The following is a 20,105-nucleotide window of genomic DNA, read 5'->3' as shown; positions in this document are numbered from 1 at the left end:
TAAAAATATTACAAGATTCCCTTTAACTTTAGGGGTTATAAGAAAACCCCCTTTAACTTTAAATTTTTATTAGAAAACCTCATAATAGTATTTACCTCGATTTTGCAAAAGAATGTTCATTCTAGTGAAAATTGCAGTTCTTACTTTTATGGGGGGTTCTCTAATAATATCTTAAAGTTATAAAAGGGGTTTACTGATAACCCCTAAGTTTAAGAGTGTTTTTTGATATTTTCAAAATTATGAGAAGTTATCGTCCAAAGTTAAGGGGTCTTTGTGATATTAAGCCTTAAAAGATCCGAGGGATGAGATAACACATTAGATTCTGAGGGTGACGCCAGCCCATACGAGACCCATTTTCATGGGAAAGCAGAAATTGAACCGTGACGTGCACGTAGTCTAATGTCCTCAAATGGTCAAACTCCCTTCTCTCTAATCAAATCAATTACTATTCTAATTTATTCCACTTCTAATGAAGCATGGGATTTGGGTTTTGGGATTAGGACCCTTTTTAGATTGATCACTCAGATGTTATTCCACTGCAAAAGATTCCATAAATAAGTTTCGTGTTGGTGATTGATCTAGTTTGATGTCACGTTTATACTTTTTATTTAGTATTTAGTTGTTTTGCATTGATTTTTGCTCCTCTATAAATTGATTTTTGATCCTCTATAAATTGTTCCTTCCTCTTGGCATAATTTAACCCCATGTATGGTTGTTTTCCGTTTTCAGGCCACTTCCTAGTAGGGGTTTTAAAAAAAAGCGAGCCCAAGGAAATATAACTATTTGTTATATCAATATGGTTGTTAAAATATATAATCAATATGATATGTTTACATATACTATTATTATGTAGTGAAATATCTAGATCCATATTCAAAATTCCCAATTATATGTTACTATAGCAACATTTTTAATCCTTATATTAATGGATTTGAGGTTAATTTTGATGATCGAGATATATAATCTTAGTTTTTCAAATATAAAGAGCATATTAATGAAACTCTCTTGTATCTAATATTCACAAATATATCAGACACACTAGTCAAAATTAGAAGGGAGCTTTTATTAATGCCAACCTAAGCTACAAGAACAAGAGCCATAGTGTAGTATTGATCCTTGTCTAAAGCTACACGCTGGTAACTAGGCTCATATTTGGCTCATATATTGAATCTTGTCAGTTCATTCATTGCAATTACAAACCTTTCTAATTTTCCATACATTGTCATCATCTCATTATTGCCAGAAGAAATAACTCACTTCTGCACTAACATGTGCTAAAAATCATGGATGATCTTTGTGAAAGGGATATTGGAATTATAAAAAAAAAAAATGGGTACCTAAATGTAAGTTGATCCAAGCTTTAACAAATAAAGTGGAGGAGTGCCATCAAAATAATAACATATAGCAAACAACTATGAATTCATTCACCACGGTTTCATAGCGTAAAGCTCACTTTTCTAATTTGAGTTTAAGTAATCACATATTAAACAACGAGCAATTGTGATTAAAGAAAAACGTTCCATTATCTAACAAGTGAGAAGCCGCCGGATCCAATACATAATAATACTTCTGTTTGCAAAAGTCTAGTAAATTTTTGGGTGGTATAAGTTAGAAATTCAAAAACCAAGAAGCATATTAGAAAAGGTATCAAAACAAATATAAAAGAGCACGTTACTATGATATATGATTTAATTTCATTAAAAAAGAGCTCTCATTGGCAGTTCAATAAGATACATAATCAGTTTTCTATTTAATTTTATTTCTTAAATTACTGTTCAGTACGTAATAAAAGAAAAATAGGTTTACAATGATACTATATAGCAATCCATTGATTCCTATAACCAATTAAAAAATGAGAAATAAAAACTCTGTTTACTGCAAGTCTGCAACTTCAACTTGACTAGATATTCTCCTATAGGACCAAGTAAAAAATACATAGAAATTTATCCCAATATCGTTGTTTAAAAAAATCACAAAAAATTGTACGCGAATGAGAGAGGGAGTAGGAAGAAACCATAATGCTCAGGATAGATAGCGCCAACATACAACGCATTGAAAAAAAGTCATGCAAAACTTCATCATTCATCATCCTCGGCGCTATCCCTCCTGAGCTTTAAGGATTCTTTCATACTTTTTTCTTCTTCTTCTTCTTCTTCTTCTTCAACAAATTTGAGGAGAAAGAGAGGGGAAAGTAATTCATTCTAATTTGCACACAAGAGAAGAGGAGAGGAGAAAGATAAGCAAGGGCCCAAGCCAAGAGGGTTAATTTATAGGAGAGCCAACATGAGAGAACAAATTTCTACTGTTTTCTAGGGACCCCTGAAGTATATTAACAGTGCAGGAGGTAGTAGGTAGAAATTACCTGCAATGCCATTATGGGATTCTGGAGTTTTATGTAAGAGAGTGGGTGGAACTTTTAAGTTCGCACCAATCATTTTCGGCTGCATTACTGTGAATACGCAGCAGAGCAGATGCCTTTTTCTGAGTGTGTTCTTCATTTAATTCCTCTGATAAATTTTAGCTGGATTTTGTCAGATCATGTTTGATCAGATTTTAAGATTGTGGGCTGTAAGCGTCAGTGAGAGGGTCTGGGAGACTTAAATGAAGGGTAGCTGGCTGATAGAGATTTGCAAGTTTAGTTTAGTTTAATTATGAGCCAACTAAGGACATAGCATAGCTTACTATATTATATATACTAATGTGATTGTATCTTAGAAGATAGCTCGATGTGCTTACATTAGAATAAGGCCATTCAATTCAACTCAACCAGCGCTGTGGCTTAGAACTTTCATCTTATCAGTGTCTACATAACATTACAGTCGAAACATGCATTTTTGCAAATCCTTTTCCATTGTTATAATTCACATTCTTACCTTAATTATATTTTAGACGCATCGTCAAGGGACACACCAATACCTCGACCAGTCATATTACATCGTAATCAATGAGCATGTTTCTTTCCCGCTAAGATGCAAATTACATTCTCCTCCTCTCCAATGGATATTCTACGTACTCATTTCTCAATAAGACTGAAGTATGGTAGGGATGTCTAATTGGGCTTCGGGTTCGGGTTGAGTTGGTGTAGCTGGCTGATAGAGATTTGCAAGTTTAGTTTAGTTTAATTATGAGCCAACTAAGGACATAGCATAGCTTACTATATTATATATACTAATGTGATTGTATCTTAGAAGATAGCTCGATGTGCTTACATTAGAATAAGGCCATTCAATTCAACTCAACCAGCGCTGTGGCTTAGAACTTTCATCTTATCAGTGTCTACATAACATTACAGTCGAAACATGCATTTTTGCAAATCCTTTTCCATTGTTATAATTCACATTCTTACCTTAATTATATTTTAGACGCATCGTCAAGGGACACACCAATACCTCGACCAGTCATATTACATCGTAATCAATGAGCATGTTTCTTTCCCGCTAAGATGCAAATTACATTCTCCTCCTCTCCAATGGATATTCTACGTACTCATTTCTCAATAAGACTGAAGTATGGTAGGGATGTCTAATTGGGCTTCGGGTTCGGGTTGAGTTGGTGTAGCTGGCTGATAGAGATTTGCAAGTTTAGTTTAGTTTAATTATGAGCCAACTAAGGACATAGCATAGCTTATATATATATATATATATATATATATATAATTATATTATGATATGGTTATTAATGTATACTTGTATATATTTTTAAGTGTATATGGTATTTTTGAGGAAAATGATTGTAGCTTCATTGTTCTAAGAGTATATAGTTGTACATACCTAGGTACACAAATATGTATGTATGTACACACACACATATATAGACACACACACACATACTTGCAAGTATACAAGTATATTACATTATATTCTTATATATATTCTTACCATGATATAGAGACTAAGATATAATTATATATAATATAGTTATAAGTATACTTATATGTGTATAATATAGACTTATAGTTATGTACTATATAAGTTATATAAGTATAGTATATAACTTTACTTAAATAAGTATAATATAAATATGCAACAAATACATATATAACTATATAATACGTATTTATAAGTAAGCAATATATACTTATGTGATTATCCCTCTCTCACTATCTCTCTCAAGTTATAACTTAAAAGTATACACAATATATTTACATTATATATATATATATATAATATATATATATATTATATATATTATATATATATATATATATATATATAATACATAGCTATATACTAATATGTAAGTATATACTAATACATACTTAATATAAATATAATAAAATTAATCTAATTTTTAGCAATTTTTTGTGAAAATATAAAAAAAAATCCGGGCTGGCCCAGAGCCCGGCCCGGTTTGGGCCGAACCGGACCCAGGCCTGGCCTGGGCACCCTAGGTCCAGGTCTGGGCTAGGCATTTTGCCCGGTCAGGACCCGTAAATCCAAACCAAGCCGGGCCGAGCCGGCCCATTTGGACAGACCTGAATATGAGAAACCTAGCATAGACTTTATATTCCAAGATAAGTTATTGTATCACTTTTCATTGTGTGCACAACAATCAATTAGCTATGACTTCTTATATGATAAAAGGTACCTTCCACACTACTAAAATTTTAGAACTCTGACAATAGTTAAATGTTATATTTTTATATTCTAATATATTCTCACACGTTAAGTGTGCTCTTCATGGCCTGAACAGTGCTCTTCATGGCCTGAACATGATCTCACCTAATTGTACAAATTTTTTTCTGCTTTGAATCCCTGACAGTCCTGACTTAAAACTTTGTTAGTGCAAATCACCTAAATTTCAACAACCCTAACCACGCTACGTTGTCAAATGAATCGACACAATTAATGTTACCTGTACTAATACAAAGATGATAAAAAATACGGTTTTTCTATAGAGTGCCCTTGGGCACTCTATAAGAGAGGAGAGAGATAGAGAGAAATGAATGAGGAGGGGGGCCCTCTGATTTGCATTGGGATCATCTCTTTCATTGGTTCTATCTAATACCTAGACCTTCAATCACAAGTAGCTGAAATAGATGGCTCCGAGTTCAATACAATCCGATGCAAATACCCTGAGGTTTGCTCTACCTAGGGGAGGCAGTGCCTTAGATTGCAGTGAAGACTAACAAAATTCCCTGCCCCCCTGAAGACTAACAAAACCCTGACCCTAACCCTTGATATCATATATTATAGGATAATAATTATTATTAATTAGTCCTTAAGTTTGGTCATTTATTAGAAAACTCTTCACCATTGCCTTTTTATTGGGGAAAAAAAGCCCCCATAAAAACTTTTAACCATGGTCATTTAGGATAAAAACTCATTGCCATTTTGCTTCCAATATTTCATCGAGCGTGTATTGTGCATGATTTGATTTAAGTTATTTACTCTGAGATATATTTTCTTTTTTTAGGGGAAAAAATAGTGGAGATGCAAGGTACTATTGATCCCAGATAAAGGTTTCTACTATTCCATTGAGCTACATCCGCAATTAATTCTTTGAGCTAAAATTAACAAGATCTCTTATTATAATAGAAAACATCTATAGTAGATAATGAACAAAAACATGGAAAGTAACAAACCTTGCAAGAATGAGCAAACTTAAAAACAAAGTTACCAACAACAATCATTTTCTCATATGACAAAAGACAAACTAAATAATTCACCAAATTGAAACTAAAATCAAAAGGTCTTAAGAGATTAGCTTCATTGTTTGACTAATTAACTTCCTCATTACCAAAATTCGTCGTACATCAGGTTTGATGTGGATGGAGGCGAGAGGAGCTTATGTAATACTTTAGAAAGAAGTAAAACATTGACGAGGGTATTTGAGAAGAAAAGTCAAAAAACATGCATTGCATATATGTTGTTTTAAATGGAACTAATTAACAATTTCAAGCAAAGGGTTTCTTTATTGAAAAAAACAGTTTTTTTTTTTACAAGAAATCACTTTAAAGATGGGATCATTTCACAGAATCTACTTTCATTCTCAATTTTTACGTAAACCACATTTGAAGTACGTTTTTGTTTTAATCAATTACCTCTCAATCAAAATTTTCACTAAAAACCTAACAATACCCTTAAAAAACTCGCAATCAAAACATGCGACTCTCTTTATTAACGTTTAGGTCTAGTTAGGATACGAATAACATACTTTAAATGTTCATTTTTAAGGTTATTTTGTTTTTTAGTGAAGATTTAGCTATGAGGTGGTTGATTGGAACAAAACTCACCTTAAAGATGGATTATGAATAAATTAAAAATAAAAAGTGATTTCTGTGAAATGACCGTACGTATGTTTAAGATGATCGATTTTCCAGGGAAACCCCCCCCAAAAAAGCAATGGTATGAGATTTCGTCAAACTTGAAAGGGTTTCCAAAATGATTACCTTTTATCACATGTCCAAAAGTTCTATCATCTATGTAGAAAATCATGTAGAAACTCTCTATCAATTTTAAGCTATCATATAATAGGAAAAAAAAACCAGCTCAAAGTGATTATCATATATCGTATATCCAATAATATATATTGTTGTTGTATGTTAGAATATAAAATTATAATTCACGGCTCCTCGTTATGATGTGAGAGCAATAGGGATTCAAATTCCACGAGCTAAGAATTTAATTTAACTTTTTTTTAAGAGAAAACAGCTATATATGGCTATGATTAGTTCTTGTATTTAATTTTCTTCGGAAATGGGTCCTCATTCTCGTGCCTAACCCGGCACTGGCTCTCCGTACCATCACCAATATCGGAATCGATGCAGGTTTTTCTCATTGAATTATAGTAGCTGCGTTCGCGTTGCTTTGAAGCCATGTTGCTTGAATCCTGACACCCGAAACTAATGTCATGTCCCCTCGAAAATGAAGGAGCTTCTCCATAATTGTTTGGACTCTAACGCACGGCTTCGAATATTTTAAAAAATTATTTTTCTGTGGGTGTTTTTTAAGAGGGTTGATTCTGAGACCTGATGTGCTGGCACAAGCTTTTATATCATACAACTAGATACGATGAATAATTCGAAACCTTGTAGCTACTATTAGAAATTAATTATATCATAATTTTGTAATAATAACGATTAGAAGTTCCAAGACAATTATAAGTAGCATAAGTTCATTATCTTTTTTATTTATAAATTCACAATTTTGTAGAACATAACCAATCAAAGTTCATGATATTTAATTCTTGGATAGTCTTTTTATTGTGGCATGTTTCTATAGATTTAAGAAAATATACGGGTGTGTGTGTATATATATATAGAGAGAGATATTAATGAGTATCCTTGTCACACGAAGAGATTTCCCTTCTTGTCGTCTATGTGGCTATGTGACACAATCCCCGCCATCCTCATAAAGTAAGCACAAATCCCCACCAACTGATCACACACTCTCTCCTACTTTATGTGGATGGTGGGGATTGTGCCACATAGGCGTCAAGAAGAAAATCCCCTCTTATGACAAGGATACCCATTAATCTCATATATATAAATATATAACTCACAACTCCTAATATGGTTGTTCAGATTAAACTGGATATATCATGAATGAAATAAGATAATCCCATCATTGAATACTTGACAGATTCTCATACATAAGGAGAAAAGTTTAAGGTGCCTTTTCAGGTAGAAGGTCACCATAATAGAAGGCAGTAGTGGTAATTTGTAGATTACAAATCTTAGGAGCGAAGTGATTTTAACTATAAAATAGTATAACTAAAATTTCCAAACTAACTTTTCGGCCCTCTACATTAATCTGAAAAGGTTAAGAGGTAACAATATAGCTCCCCGTCCTGGATTCGACTCCTTGTTAAAAAAAGAAAAGAAAAGAAAAGAAAAGAAAAAAACTATGGGGTCCTCTCGCGTGGATTGGTTGCCAATATTGAATAGAGCCCTGCTATTTGGCTCGCGCGAGTTGCAACTCGCGTGAGACAAAACAGGGGGGTGGGACCCACAGCTGTGGGTCCCACCCCCCTGTTTTGTCTCACGCGAGTTGCAACTCGCGCGAGCCAAATGTTATTTTCGTATTGAATACTATTTGGGCTAATCATTGTGTCTAAACGTTAGGACCCAATCTACTTATATTAATCATAGGCTCTATCAGCTGGATTGGCCCAGCCCATTTTCTATTCAATGCCAACTCCAAGCAATAAAGAGGTGTTTGTTTGCATGCAAATAAAAAATGAAAGTGAGAAAGTTATTTTTATTTAACAATATAGATGTTTGTTTGCATGTAAGTGCTTATAAAAGTGAGGTATAAGAAAGTTATCACATATGATTTAATATAATTTTGACTTTCCCTAAAAAAATAGTGAAGTCACATGAAAGCGACAAAAAAGATAACAAATTTAGTTAAATAATTTTAATTATACTTTCTAATTAATCTCATTTTACCACGTCATCTTCACATTGCACTTTCGATAATAATTTAATTTTTTAAACAAACACTGTATTTCACTTGCGTGCTAACATGAGATATAAAAATCATTTGTAAAAAAAATAACTTACATATTTTAAATTCACTTTTAAATTGCCAAACACCCTCTAAATTGTAGTATAGTCGTGTACGCGGCGGCGGTAACCTCACCGCACTGGACTCATCTCAAACACTTGGCCAACAACGGCTCCTGAACTCTGCTAACAACTCCAGGCCTCTCAAAATTCTCCGAAAAAGCAAGTACAACACAATCAAAGTACAAATCTTTTTAAAAGATTGGAGTTCTCAATAGCCATTGAAAAAACAAAACACACAAAAAAAAAATGGCTTCTTTTCCCATCAATTCTCTACCCATTTCAGCTTCTCAACCTCGCAAGCTCTCGGAGCCCTCTCATTCCAATGGTGGGCTGAAGCCCATAACAGTTACTGGCAATCCCCCGACCTTTGTTTCTGCACCTGGACGCAGGATTGTTGCTGGTAATTTTCGTTCAAAATAAAATTATCTTTCTTTTTTTCAATTTAAGATGTTTATTTAGGTGTTTGATGGTTAATACTGATATATACCCAGATGATAATCTGGGCTGATTATGCTCTATGTGCATGATTTGATGTTGTTTGATGAATGCCCAAGTCCGGTTTTGTTAATTTTCGGGAATTAATGCTTTGACTGTGAAGCTTAACCCTGTATCTCAATTGGCACACCACTTGTATGCTTGAATGAACGAGAGACACAATCTTAAGACGAAGTATAAGAAAGACTCTGTTATTTTTTTATTTTAATTTTAATTTTTTTGGGAATTTTCCGATTCGGATGCACTTATTCTAGCAACAACCCAAGTTCCTCTTGCATCTGTTTCCTAATACAGGACTTGATTTTTCACATGCTATATTTCATCTATTGATATGTGATTTGTAGTTGGTGATCTGCATGGAGACATCTCACAAGCAAGGTCTGCACTAGAAATAGCGGGAGTTTTGAGCTCAGACGGTCACGATCTGTGGACTGGTGGAGAAACGGTTAGGCAGTATTTAATTTCTTGATGAATCTTATATTCATTTGCACCATTAAACTTTTAACTCATGGATGCATGAAAATTATAAAGTACCAAGGGCCGAGAAAAGTGATCTAGTATTTCATTATAAACTATTCTGTTTTTTGGAGTTTTCGGTAGTTGCAGCAATAATCTGACAAGAGCGACATATATAGGATTTACATGAAGCATATATGAAGCTACATTAGATAATCGAGAGTCTCCCTACCATGCTCTTTCAGGGATCAACTTTCTTAATTCATTAATGTAATTGTTTCTTAGGTCCTCACTTCTTATATCCATATTTGCTTATATACACTTAGAAGAGCAACCGCCCGTATCTCCACAATCTATTCTTTCAAGTCCATAATGCTGAAATATTCTTTAACACTTTGTTTAGTGTCTTAGTAGATGAGAGAACACTCTGCCCATTAATGGAAATCAGAAAAGATATTCCCTGATATTATAGCTTATTAGCCGTGTAGTTGATAATGATCCTCCTTTGTGTTAGAGGGTAACTGCCTGATACCCTTGATCTTCTTTAAACTTTTGATTTCTCTTTCAGGTATGATACTATGATTTCTAAGATCTCTTTATATTACCACATGCTGACGCGCATCATGTATGCTTGGTTCTTGCAATTAATTCATTTGTACAGACACTGAAACCTCACTTGATGTTACAGTGGTAAAATATTTTTTACAAAATAAACTTGCAAAATCCTGTTCCTGAAACCAATTCTCAAGTACGCAGAATAACTAACTTTTTATTTTTTAGGTGTTAGTTCAACTTGGAGATATTCTTGATCGAGGTGAAGATGAAATAGCTATCTTGTCTCTATTACGCTCACTAAATATTCAGGCAGAATCTAGTGGTGGTGCAGTCTTTCAGGTTCGGTTATTGCTTCTCCTTTTCTTATACATGTTTAACCATGTTTCAACTAAGTTCAATAGTTTTGGAATATCATAGACTGAACTTTGGATATCCCTAAATACATTTTTGAGCATTATGTTGAAGGTAAATGGGAACCATGAAACGATGAATGTAGAAGGTGATTTTAGATATGTTGATCCTGGGTCGTTCGATGAGTGTATAGACTTCCTTGAGTATCTACAAGGATATGAAAATTGGGAAGAGGCCTTTGTTGGATGGATTAGTGTTGCTGAAAGGTATAAAGAAGATCGAAGAATGTCCCAAAGTCCTTGGGGTCCTTGGAATTTAAAGAAGGTACTCATCTATTCTTTTCATTGTAGATATTCTTGAATCTTTATAACTGGTATTTGTGCTCATTTTTCATGACTGTTTTCAAAGGACACAGCAATTTGCTACGATGTAGCAATTGCTACAGTATCAAAAAGGTAAATGATAATATCCAGTTGTTTTTAATTGTAATGCTGACAGATTTGTGAAAATATTAGGACAGAGGCAGAAGGAGATTGTAGCTAGATCATCACTCTTTAGGCCTGGTGGTCCAATGGCTTGTGAGTTGGCACGCCATGGTGTAATTCTGAAAGTTGGAGATTGGATATTTTGTCATGGTGGCCTTCTTCCTCATCATGGTAAAGTTTAAAATTCATTTCTGCCAACTTGATAGGTGAATGAAAAGCTAATTGCCAACCACAGATTTATTATGAAAAGCATAACTTTTGAATAATGAAGTCTGGTGGTATCTCTGCAGTTGCATATGGTATTGAAAGAATGAACAGAGAGGTTTCATGTTGGATGCGAGGAGTCAATGACGATAACGATATTCCTGAAATTCCTTTCATAGCTACTAGAGGTTATGATAGTGTAGTTTGGAATCGTCTTTACTCAAAGGATTCAGCAAATGTAGGCTCTCCATCATGGAAGGTAATTAGCCCTCATTGTATGCCAAGTAATTGAAAGGACCTAAAGGTTTAATTATTCATTCTGATAAGCGAAGTTTATTCTCAGATATCTTCCATTGCTGAAAAGACACTACAATCTGTAGGGGCCAAGGGTATGGTACTAGGTCATACTCCACAGCTTAATGGTGCAAATTGGTATTTTTCTTGTACAAATTTTCAAAGTGAACCTTCTTAAATGCAAGACCATTTGGAGGCTCATCCTGAAATTTCTAATGGACTGCAGTAAGTATAATGAGAAGATATGGTGTATTGATGTCGGCATGTCAAGTGGAGTGCTTAACTCAAGAGCTGAGGTAAAATGAAGCTTAAAATAACTTTTCAGCATTCTACTTTAAGTTTGGTCACATGTTGTGATTTGGATCATATTGTGGACTGGATTAAATTGAGCATGGAAATGTGCTGAATTTTATTATTACCAAATTGCACTCAAACAAAATACCGTAAATATTAGATAGGAATCATGTCTTGGGAGTCCAGTAGTTTAACTACCTCATTGATTAAAAGCTACACAATTGTCGCTGAAAGTTTTACAAATGTGGTGACAGTTGTTATATAGTCATTGTATCAGCCGAACTTTTATCATTTCACTGAAATGCTAGATAACTCCTTTCTGTTATTGACTAGGTTCTGGAGATAATAGATAATAAAGCAAGAGTCTTGAGGACTGGAGATGATTCGTCAGGTGAATTAGAAGTTGCAGACTACTTGTAATGATCAAAAGGTAAGAAAATCTTCAAAGTTGCGGACTAGTAGTTTTGGTGGACTGAAGGCCTAAGCTTAGAAGTCCACTCTGCAGAAATTTTACAGGAACTATCTTTTAACCAAGTTCAACTTGAGATTTATATATAGATATATGCATCATATATAAAGGAAACAAAAAATAAGTCTCAGTAATCAGTGATCAGTGAGAGGAATTCTTACACCCAAAGAAAAGTGTATCAACTATACAGTGCTGGACCAATATACAGCAGATTCATTTGTAAAGTTATCATGTATACAAATAATTATTATACAAAAAGGGTGTGCTGTTTATAGGTTCTGTAGTTTTGTTGCCTCAGGAATAATTAGTACTATATATTAAGCACTTCCATGCCTGTGCAGAAGCATTATCCTAAATATTACTGAAATTTCTAGGACAAAAACTATCCTGCAGTTTCCTAAATAATCCCTATTGTTTTTTTTAAATATTATAAAATAGTTTATGATAATGTTTATTTGAGATGAGTAGAATCCTTAATATTGACTATAAGACGATGAAGATATAAGAGCACAATATCACAATGGAAAAAAATGCTTGATTTTGAGAACAAAAGAATTGTTTCTTTTGCTATTTGGATAAAATATAAGCAGATAGGAGTTCATTCCATACATCAGGAACACCAGGAAGACACCAATGTATACAATCAGCATATCTACTAGGGTTTGCTAGCTGCTCTTTGGTTAGAGGCTCCCACTGCTTCCTGTAAACTGATGGGTGACCATCTTTTCTGTACTCTGAGAGCTGAGTAATATTGAGTATTTGTACATTAACTCCTCTCTTGCTTAGCCCTTCAATTGTTGATTCCACTACTTGCATCATTTTGTGATCTGATCCTCTACCTGAATAGTTTTCCTTTGTGATTGGCTCGGTTTCGTTGTAGCAGTTTAAGCCGCTGTTGATTCCCCATTCTTCACCCCTGCAGAAATTTATGCTTTTTTAGAAAACACAAAATTTTTTGATATCATTGGTGATTACTATAGGACTTTGAAACAACTTTACCCAAGATAGTTTCATATTCATTATATGTCATATTTATTACAACATAGACATATAGACATACATGTGCAGACATGCGCAAAGAAACCCTGATAACTACAAGTTTTATGATGATTAGAAAACTGGAGCATATACTTATCTTTTTTGACTTGAGACCTTTCCATGTTTAGGTGATGATCAAAAAATAAATTATCAGAGAGTTACTCAAGGAGATTGTTAAGGCCAAAAGTATTAAAATAAGTTGTTTTGTAGAATTCATATATAGGAAGAAAAGGAACAATAGCGAGACACGACAACAATGTTAGCAAACATCATTAATTAGATCAATAGATACTCGGCTAATGCTATATTTTGACAAACTGTGTTGTTTTTGAAATATTTCAGGATTGAAATTCTCAGAGAATAAAATAGTCGTTCAGGAACATTCAATCCCATAATTGCATAAGTTCACTACTTCATATTAGACCATAGCAGATTTTTTTTTCAAGTTCATTTTTTAGTGTTTGATTTGTCTGATATCATGTTCGATAACCACTATACGAAAGCTTGAGCTTCTGATTGTAGCTAAATCAAGTTTCATGGTTTGGATGATAAATTTGATCACACTTACCAGAAATGAGTAGGAGACATGCTCATGAAAAATAGTTGGGTCTTTAGAGGATCCACATTGAATTCGAGCCAATCTGACCATGTCTTCAATGCAAGCTCATAACTACGATGTATCTCAATTTCTTTGTAGATGCCATCCTTGTCCTCAAATGAACCAAACCTGAAAAAAAATTAAATCATGGATAGATGTTTTATTATAAGAACAAATTTAAGCGACAATAAAAACAGATATTCACAGTAGTTTTCAAGTCTTAAGATCATTGAGGCCATGTTTGGATTGAGTATTAATATAAATTAATAAGCCTTTATCCCTTAACACGAAATAGTGAGGTATTTGGTTCCAAATTTTAAAGGGCATTAGGTTGGACTAATTAACCTTTAAAATAGCTCATAGATTACAGACTAAACAAAGGAGGGGGAGTCGATGTTATTGTAATCCTGGTACTATTTTTCAATTGGGATTAGACCCAATATGACCACATTACCCCTTAACCTTCCCCATCCAAGATTTCTTTGCATTGGATATTGAGTGCTTTGTGCAATTTTCAAAATTCGATGACACTGAATGCTCTCTGCAATATTCAGGGGGAAAAAAACGAAGGGATCATTTTACAGTTTGAACCTATTCTACAGTATGAATGTGAAGCCCCATCTTTTTCGTTGCATCTGAAGCTATAAGCACTTCTAACTGCATGCACTACATATGTTATGTGTTCCACATTAAATAATACATAATATGTTTTCCCTCTAGATTACTTCACTTGTTTCATCATTAAGAAGTTATAATTCACTCTTGTTAGGAAGAAGGGCATTTTTGACATTTACTATTATTTTGTAATCCTGTACCCCTTCATGATGATAAACTTCCAAGCACACTATAGGTATTAGAGGTATTAATAATACATTGAGCCAAATAAATTATTAAAAATTTAACTCAGTATAGTCTCCTGGCGATTATTATATACTAGGACTATAGTCAGTTAAATTAATCTCGAGATAAAACAAGTCCAAGTCCGAACATGACCTTAGAACAATCAAATTTAGGTGTTATCGTGTTAGATGAAACAAATATGCTCAACTGAAATTATCTTAGATCAAATAACGAAAACAGAGAACATGGATCATTTTATTACTGTAGAAGGTACTTACAAGACCTTCATCTTATCTCTCCTCCACCAAAGATAAGAGTTGAAGACCAAGATATCAGCACCCATCCAGTATCTTGCATGTTTCTCAATAGACTGTGCCCTCACAATCCTATCAGGTATCCGATGGTGTACTGGATCATCAGAGTTCGATTCGACTAGCAATGGGGACCAATAGAATTCTATTGATGCGTTATATTCCTGGATATGAAATAGTCAGTTACAATTATATAAGTTGTAAAGAATCTGAATTAAAACAGCGGAAAGGAATTAAACCTTGGCTTAAAAGGACATGAGTGATCCTTTAGATTCCATGGATTTGTGAGGAATGGATATGACATAAATTGCAAATAATCTGAATTAAAATAGTGTAAATAATCTGAATTAAACTAGCGAAAAGGAATTAAACCTTGGCTTTAAAGGACATGAGTGATCCTTTAGATTCCATGGATTTGTGAGGAATGGATATGACTGAATCTAGGAGACAAACCATTGAAATCCATTGATTTCTGTTTAGAGAGTCTCCAACAAATGTGAGCCTCTTACCCCTAAGCCTCTCTAATAATCTTTTGGCATCGAACCTGTTCAATTCAAATGATCGCTGTATTAGTTGGAAATAAATTTGCAGTTCATTTTCTATGTTTCACATCATATGGATTTTGCATCACATAGTCTGTGCACTTTTATAATTTGTTCATAATTTGTTATGTTACATGAAGGTGTAGGTACCTGTCAATCTGTATTGAGCTTCAATTTAGAAGATATTGGTTTTAACTAAGTACTATGGGAATTTCTCTGTTCTACTAAGAATATGTACAATGAATAAAAGGATATCAATCTCGACATATCCAATGGATTATAAACGGATCTGCATTGTGTATTTTCTTCTTTTCATTAGTATTAATGAGCTCATTTTGCATATTCAGGATGAATTAGTCAAAAGAAAACTATTCTAATGCAAACAATGTAGAAAAACTCTTTAGAATCTAAAAGATTAAGAATTAGCATGAAAACAATTCTGGAAATATGCTGAATTTAACTCTAGGTAAACTACGATGAACATAAGGTAATAGTAAAAGTGATTACTTTGACAGCTGGATTTCTCAGGACAAGAACCCGTTTACTATAATCATAAACACGCTTATTTGAAACATCACTATTGTATGTAGGCGAAAAAGGCTCCTAATGGTGCCACCCTTTTAAACTCATATCTAAGAATGCACCTTCAAAACTACGTTATATATAATTAATTTACTTGATCCACTCTATTCATTTTGATCTATATGCTTTGAATGATATACAAACAAAAAACCAGGCATATTGAGTTATAATACAACTAAAAACGCAATGAAAAATATTTGTTAGTAGTATTGAAACATCATAAATTTTATTTTATAAATGTTTTGAGATATTTAGATAATGATAAATGCAGTGGATCATTCATTGGACTAGTCTTATTCGTGCATCAATAGGTGCATTTTTATATTGTATCTAAGGTGGCATCTTAGGAACCTTTATGTATAATTATAAAAAATGCAAACAATCAACTACATAGAAACTTCTCATACCTTGGAAGATTGCATCCATGAGGCTGCCACCTCCAATTCTGATACCTGAAATTCTTCCTCCCAAACTTCTCACAAGCCGATTGATCTGACATGAACGAGCATTTCTTCTCCGAGTACAAAGGGTATGTATTATTATCATACACCCATTTTCCTTCAAACAAGTTACAGCTCTCTTCAGAGTTCTTTACAGCAACTGCTGAGGATTCTTCAAGCCAAAACCTTGCATTCTCAGCAGTGAGAGTGATTGCTGCGATGGTGACGAAGGCCATGACCATGGCCACAAAGTAATTAAACTGGTTTCTGAGGTTCCATTTCCTTGGTGAGAGCTGAGTCTTTTTGCCCATTTCAGCTTCGAAGCCCTCCTCAGTTAGAGAAGGAGACTTCTTTTTGTTTGAACTCATGGTAGGATATTCAAAACAAGTTGAAATTGTTTAAGAGTACTAATGAAAAATTGAGGAAGTGGAGGTCGAGAGTCAATTTTGTTAAGAAATGTCTAGAATGCTCTTTAGACCTGAGGCTTTTATTGAAGTGCTGAAAATTGTCCACTTGATGTAGGATAATAAAGGGTTAGGTCAAATTTCCTAAATGTGAATGCATGGTAAATAGTATACATGTATCCTAAATGTATTTGATATTGATGTACGTATTGACTTTTTACCAAAGTATGTGCATGTTTGTCCAACTCCGTATTGTTATATTGACTTTTGATCATTATGAAAATCAAACTGTTTATGTTTATGATGAATTGAATGAGGATTTAGGTTGTTCATTAGTCAACGTAGTCATGCACAGAAGTGGATGAACAGAGAGAAAAGCTAATGGCAGTTGGGAAATCATTGTTAAAAAGAGGGCAAGTTTGTAATTTTACTACAACAAGTTGTGGTTTTATTTACAATATATGTATAGTAGGTAGGGGTTGTTGAATCTCTTGGTAGACCAATAGACTTAGTTTTTGTCCCCGTCACTTGTTTCCTGTACAAAGTATGAGCTACGAACTGAGGAATAAGAAATGGAGGAGTTAAGCTGTTGATGTAATAATATTAACTAACTTATTATGCGTCTACTCTACTAATCCATTTGTGTGTATTTTAATTCTTTCCTTAATAGGTCTTAACCCCAGTTCATAATGAAACAGTGAAAGAGTTAGGTATTACAGGAAAAATGGAATCATAATTTTAATGGAAAACTAAATAAAAAAAAGCACTTTATAATCTGTAGGAATCCCAAAATTTAAAAAAGAGATTTTATATTCTTCACTTTTTTTTGATGTAATTATCAATTTTAGTATATTACACATGCTTACATGAAAGCAGAAATAATTACATACGCTGGAGTTACATTTTTTTGTATGTCTAAGGTAATTTTGTATAAATTGAAACAGAGTCTATCACTTTTGATATAATGGATTTTGTACAAATACTAGAAATTTTAAGGAATTTACTGTAAGGAATTTTGTGTAATTTCCTACATTATAAGAAAATAAAGTATTTACTGTAATTTATCCCGACTTTGATAAGGTCAATGCACATTGGGAAATCTTGGAATTTAAAGTATCACGAATCTTCTGTAAACTAAAATGGTACTTTAAGGATAATCAAAATACCTACTTAATAAACAATTGAAGAAAAGTTGAGACTTTATGGTTACACATCAGGATGGTTCAACCAAAGCTTAGCTCGACTAGTTGGTAGCCTTCTACATCTGGTGTAGAAAGAAAATGCCAAATATCTGTTATCCAGCTCCTATCCTAGCTGGACCTATGGTTGTTGCTGAATTTTAGTTTTTTTTTTTTTTTTTTTTTTTTTAGCTGAATTTTAGTTTTTTTTTTTTTTTTTTGCTTTTGGATTAATCAAACAGTTGAGTACCTGTCTTTTGATTTTCATGTGATATTCTTTTTTTTAGTGCCTTGTTTGACAGAATGTTTGTCTCTTTCTTGTTAAGGAGAGTAAAATTGCTTAAGTAGTTTTAGGATTATAATTCAGGTTCTTCTCCTGAGAATTCTTCTGACTCACAACCCTATTCAGCGGGGTTACGGAGACCTCACCCTAAAATCTATCCAAAATCAGTCGTCTAACCTAACTCTCCATAACGAGTAACGCCTAGCATTAGCTAGTTCCAAACCTCAATTATCACCGCCTAGAGTATGCCGTAAAAATAAGTTTGACATAAACTAGAAAAAACGTTTTAAGCATAAAATCAGAAAGATCGTACAACTCTTTTGATTAGCAAACCGTTCTTTAAAAGACTAAAGCGAAATTTGATGAAAAACGATGTAGATGTTGAGTCCAAGGGCAACTGTTCATCACATTTTATTATATTTTGTACCCTAACTATCTATTTTATTTAAATAAATATATCATTAATAACATGCTTTTCTTTTAATCTGTAGGAATTAATGAATAAGAGCTATAAAAGAACTCAAATTTCCCATTTTTAACTTTTTATTGAAGCCCGAGATAAAGCCAAGCAACCTATAGAAGCCGAAGAAACAAGGATTCAATATGAAAAGAAATCAAGTCAAAATCACATTTATGATGACTAGCCACAAAAAATGACGATATCTTCTAATCCGGAAGTCGGAATTTAACATATGATATATAAAAATCGCCTATCTCGGCGAGACGGAGTTATCCAAATTGTCCTCCTCAGAATCTTTTGAGATGTGAGCATTGGCCATGAGACAATGACGTACTTCTATCATTCAAGCCCAAATCGTTCTCTAATTCTTCATCTTCACTTGAAAAATCATATGATGTCACCTTGAAGCTCCTAATTTTCCCTTGTAGTCAATCTTATTGAGAGGGCATTCATTTCTGTAGTGTCCGAGTTTCCTAAAGATGATAAATAATTTCAGAATCTGAATTTTCATATTTAGTTTTTCTTACCTTAAAGAAACCCTGATTCTGTTTATTCTGCATAAACTTTTGCCCATTTTTTATCTTTAGGAATGATTTGAATCCTTTTACTGTCAATCCTATCTCATTCTTGTCGTCACCATCAGAGTCCGAGTTTGATTCCTTTTTCGTCTTAGATTAGGATTTTTTTTCTTTTGGACTCTAGGGATAACAATTTCTTCTTTGAATCATCTTCAAAAGTATCTTCTCTCTCTTTTAATTGAACTTTGTATATGAGAAGATTATCTACAAGATCTTCAAGAATTAGATCGGAAAAAAATTTATAATTATTCAATAGTCGTTATCTTTGGTGCCCAATCCGTAGAAAGAGAATGAAGAATTTTTTTTATAAAGCTCTTTGTTGTCATAATCTCTTCTGAAGCTTTTGATTTGTTCATAATGTCCATGAATCGTGTGAACATATCCTGAATACTCTCTGATGCCTGCATCTTAAAAATTCCTTACTTATTAACAAATACTGTAAGTTTTGCTTTTTTTACATGTGAAAGTTTCATCGTGTGTAACTTTCAAAGTTTTCTAGATTTCCTGAGCCGTAGTACAATTTGAAATAAGATCAATTTTTCAATAGTTAAGGAATAATAAAGAGCATTCATAGCTTTAGCATTTAAAGAATAAAGCTTTTTTATCTGGAGGAGTCCACTTGTCTCTAGGAGTAACAATGGTGACTTCTTCTATAACGGTAGTGGGTTCACTTACCCATTCTCTACACTACTCTAAATGACATTAATCAGTGGACAACAAAAAGAATCTCATATGT

General features: G+C 33.4%; 2 protein-coding genes across 2 annotated transcripts in view; one reads left to right on the top strand and one right to left on the bottom strand.

Annotated features, from left to right (window-relative positions):
- LOC109829364 (shewanella-like protein phosphatase 1) lies at nt 8,642–12,507 on the top strand. Its single transcript, XM_020396491.1, has 9 exons — nt 8,642–8,912; nt 9,352–9,452; nt 10,244–10,357; nt 10,484–10,693; nt 10,890–11,025; nt 11,145–11,317; nt 11,402–11,490; nt 11,579–11,648; nt 11,980–12,507. The coding sequence occupies exons 1-9, from the start codon at nt 8,759–8,761 to the stop codon at nt 12,064–12,066; spliced, it is 1,134 nt and encodes a 377-aa protein (XP_020252080.1). The 5' UTR covers nt 8,642–8,758; the 3' UTR covers nt 12,067–12,507.
- Nucleotides 12,644–20,105, bottom strand: part of LOC109829731 (protein trichome birefringence-like 1) — a 14,198-nt gene continuing 6,736 nt past the window's right edge. Inside the window, exons 7-11 of the mRNA XM_020396770.1 lie at nt 16,434–16,864; nt 15,275–15,446; nt 14,870–15,066; nt 13,722–13,880; nt 12,644–13,031 (exon numbers count right to left, since the gene is read on the bottom strand). Coding sequence (XP_020252359.1) covers nt 12,683–13,031; nt 13,722–13,880; nt 14,870–15,066; nt 15,275–15,446; nt 16,434–16,864 — 1,308 coding nt within the window. The 3' untranslated portion in view covers nt 12,644–12,682. The remainder of the gene's footprint in view (nt 13,032–13,721; nt 13,881–14,869; nt 15,067–15,274; nt 15,447–16,433; nt 16,865–20,105) is intronic.

This window comes from Asparagus officinalis, chromosome 2, assembly GCF_001876935.1.
Source record: "Asparagus officinalis chromosome 2, Aspof.V1, whole genome shotgun sequence".
NCBI classification, from domain to species: Eukaryota; Viridiplantae; Streptophyta; class Magnoliopsida; order Asparagales; family Asparagaceae; genus Asparagus; species Asparagus officinalis.
This window is presented reverse-complemented; position numbering and strand designations above follow the sequence as displayed.

What these genes read in the sequence shown, in the direction of transcription:
- LOC109829364 (XM_020396491.1), top strand. Translation starts at nt 8,759, where the DNA reads ATGGCTTCTTTTCCCATCAATTCTCTACCCATTTCAGCTTCTCAACCT. An exon ending in TAGGCTCTCCATCATGGAAG is followed by an intron (nt 11,318 to 11,401) that starts GTAATTAGCCCT and finishes GTTTATTCTCAG; the next exon opens with ATATCTTCCATTGCTGAAAA. An exon ending in TGCTTAACTCAAGAGCTGAG is followed by an intron (nt 11,649 to 11,979) that starts GTAAAATGAAGC and finishes GTTATTGACTAG; the next exon opens with GTTCTGGAGATAATAGATAA.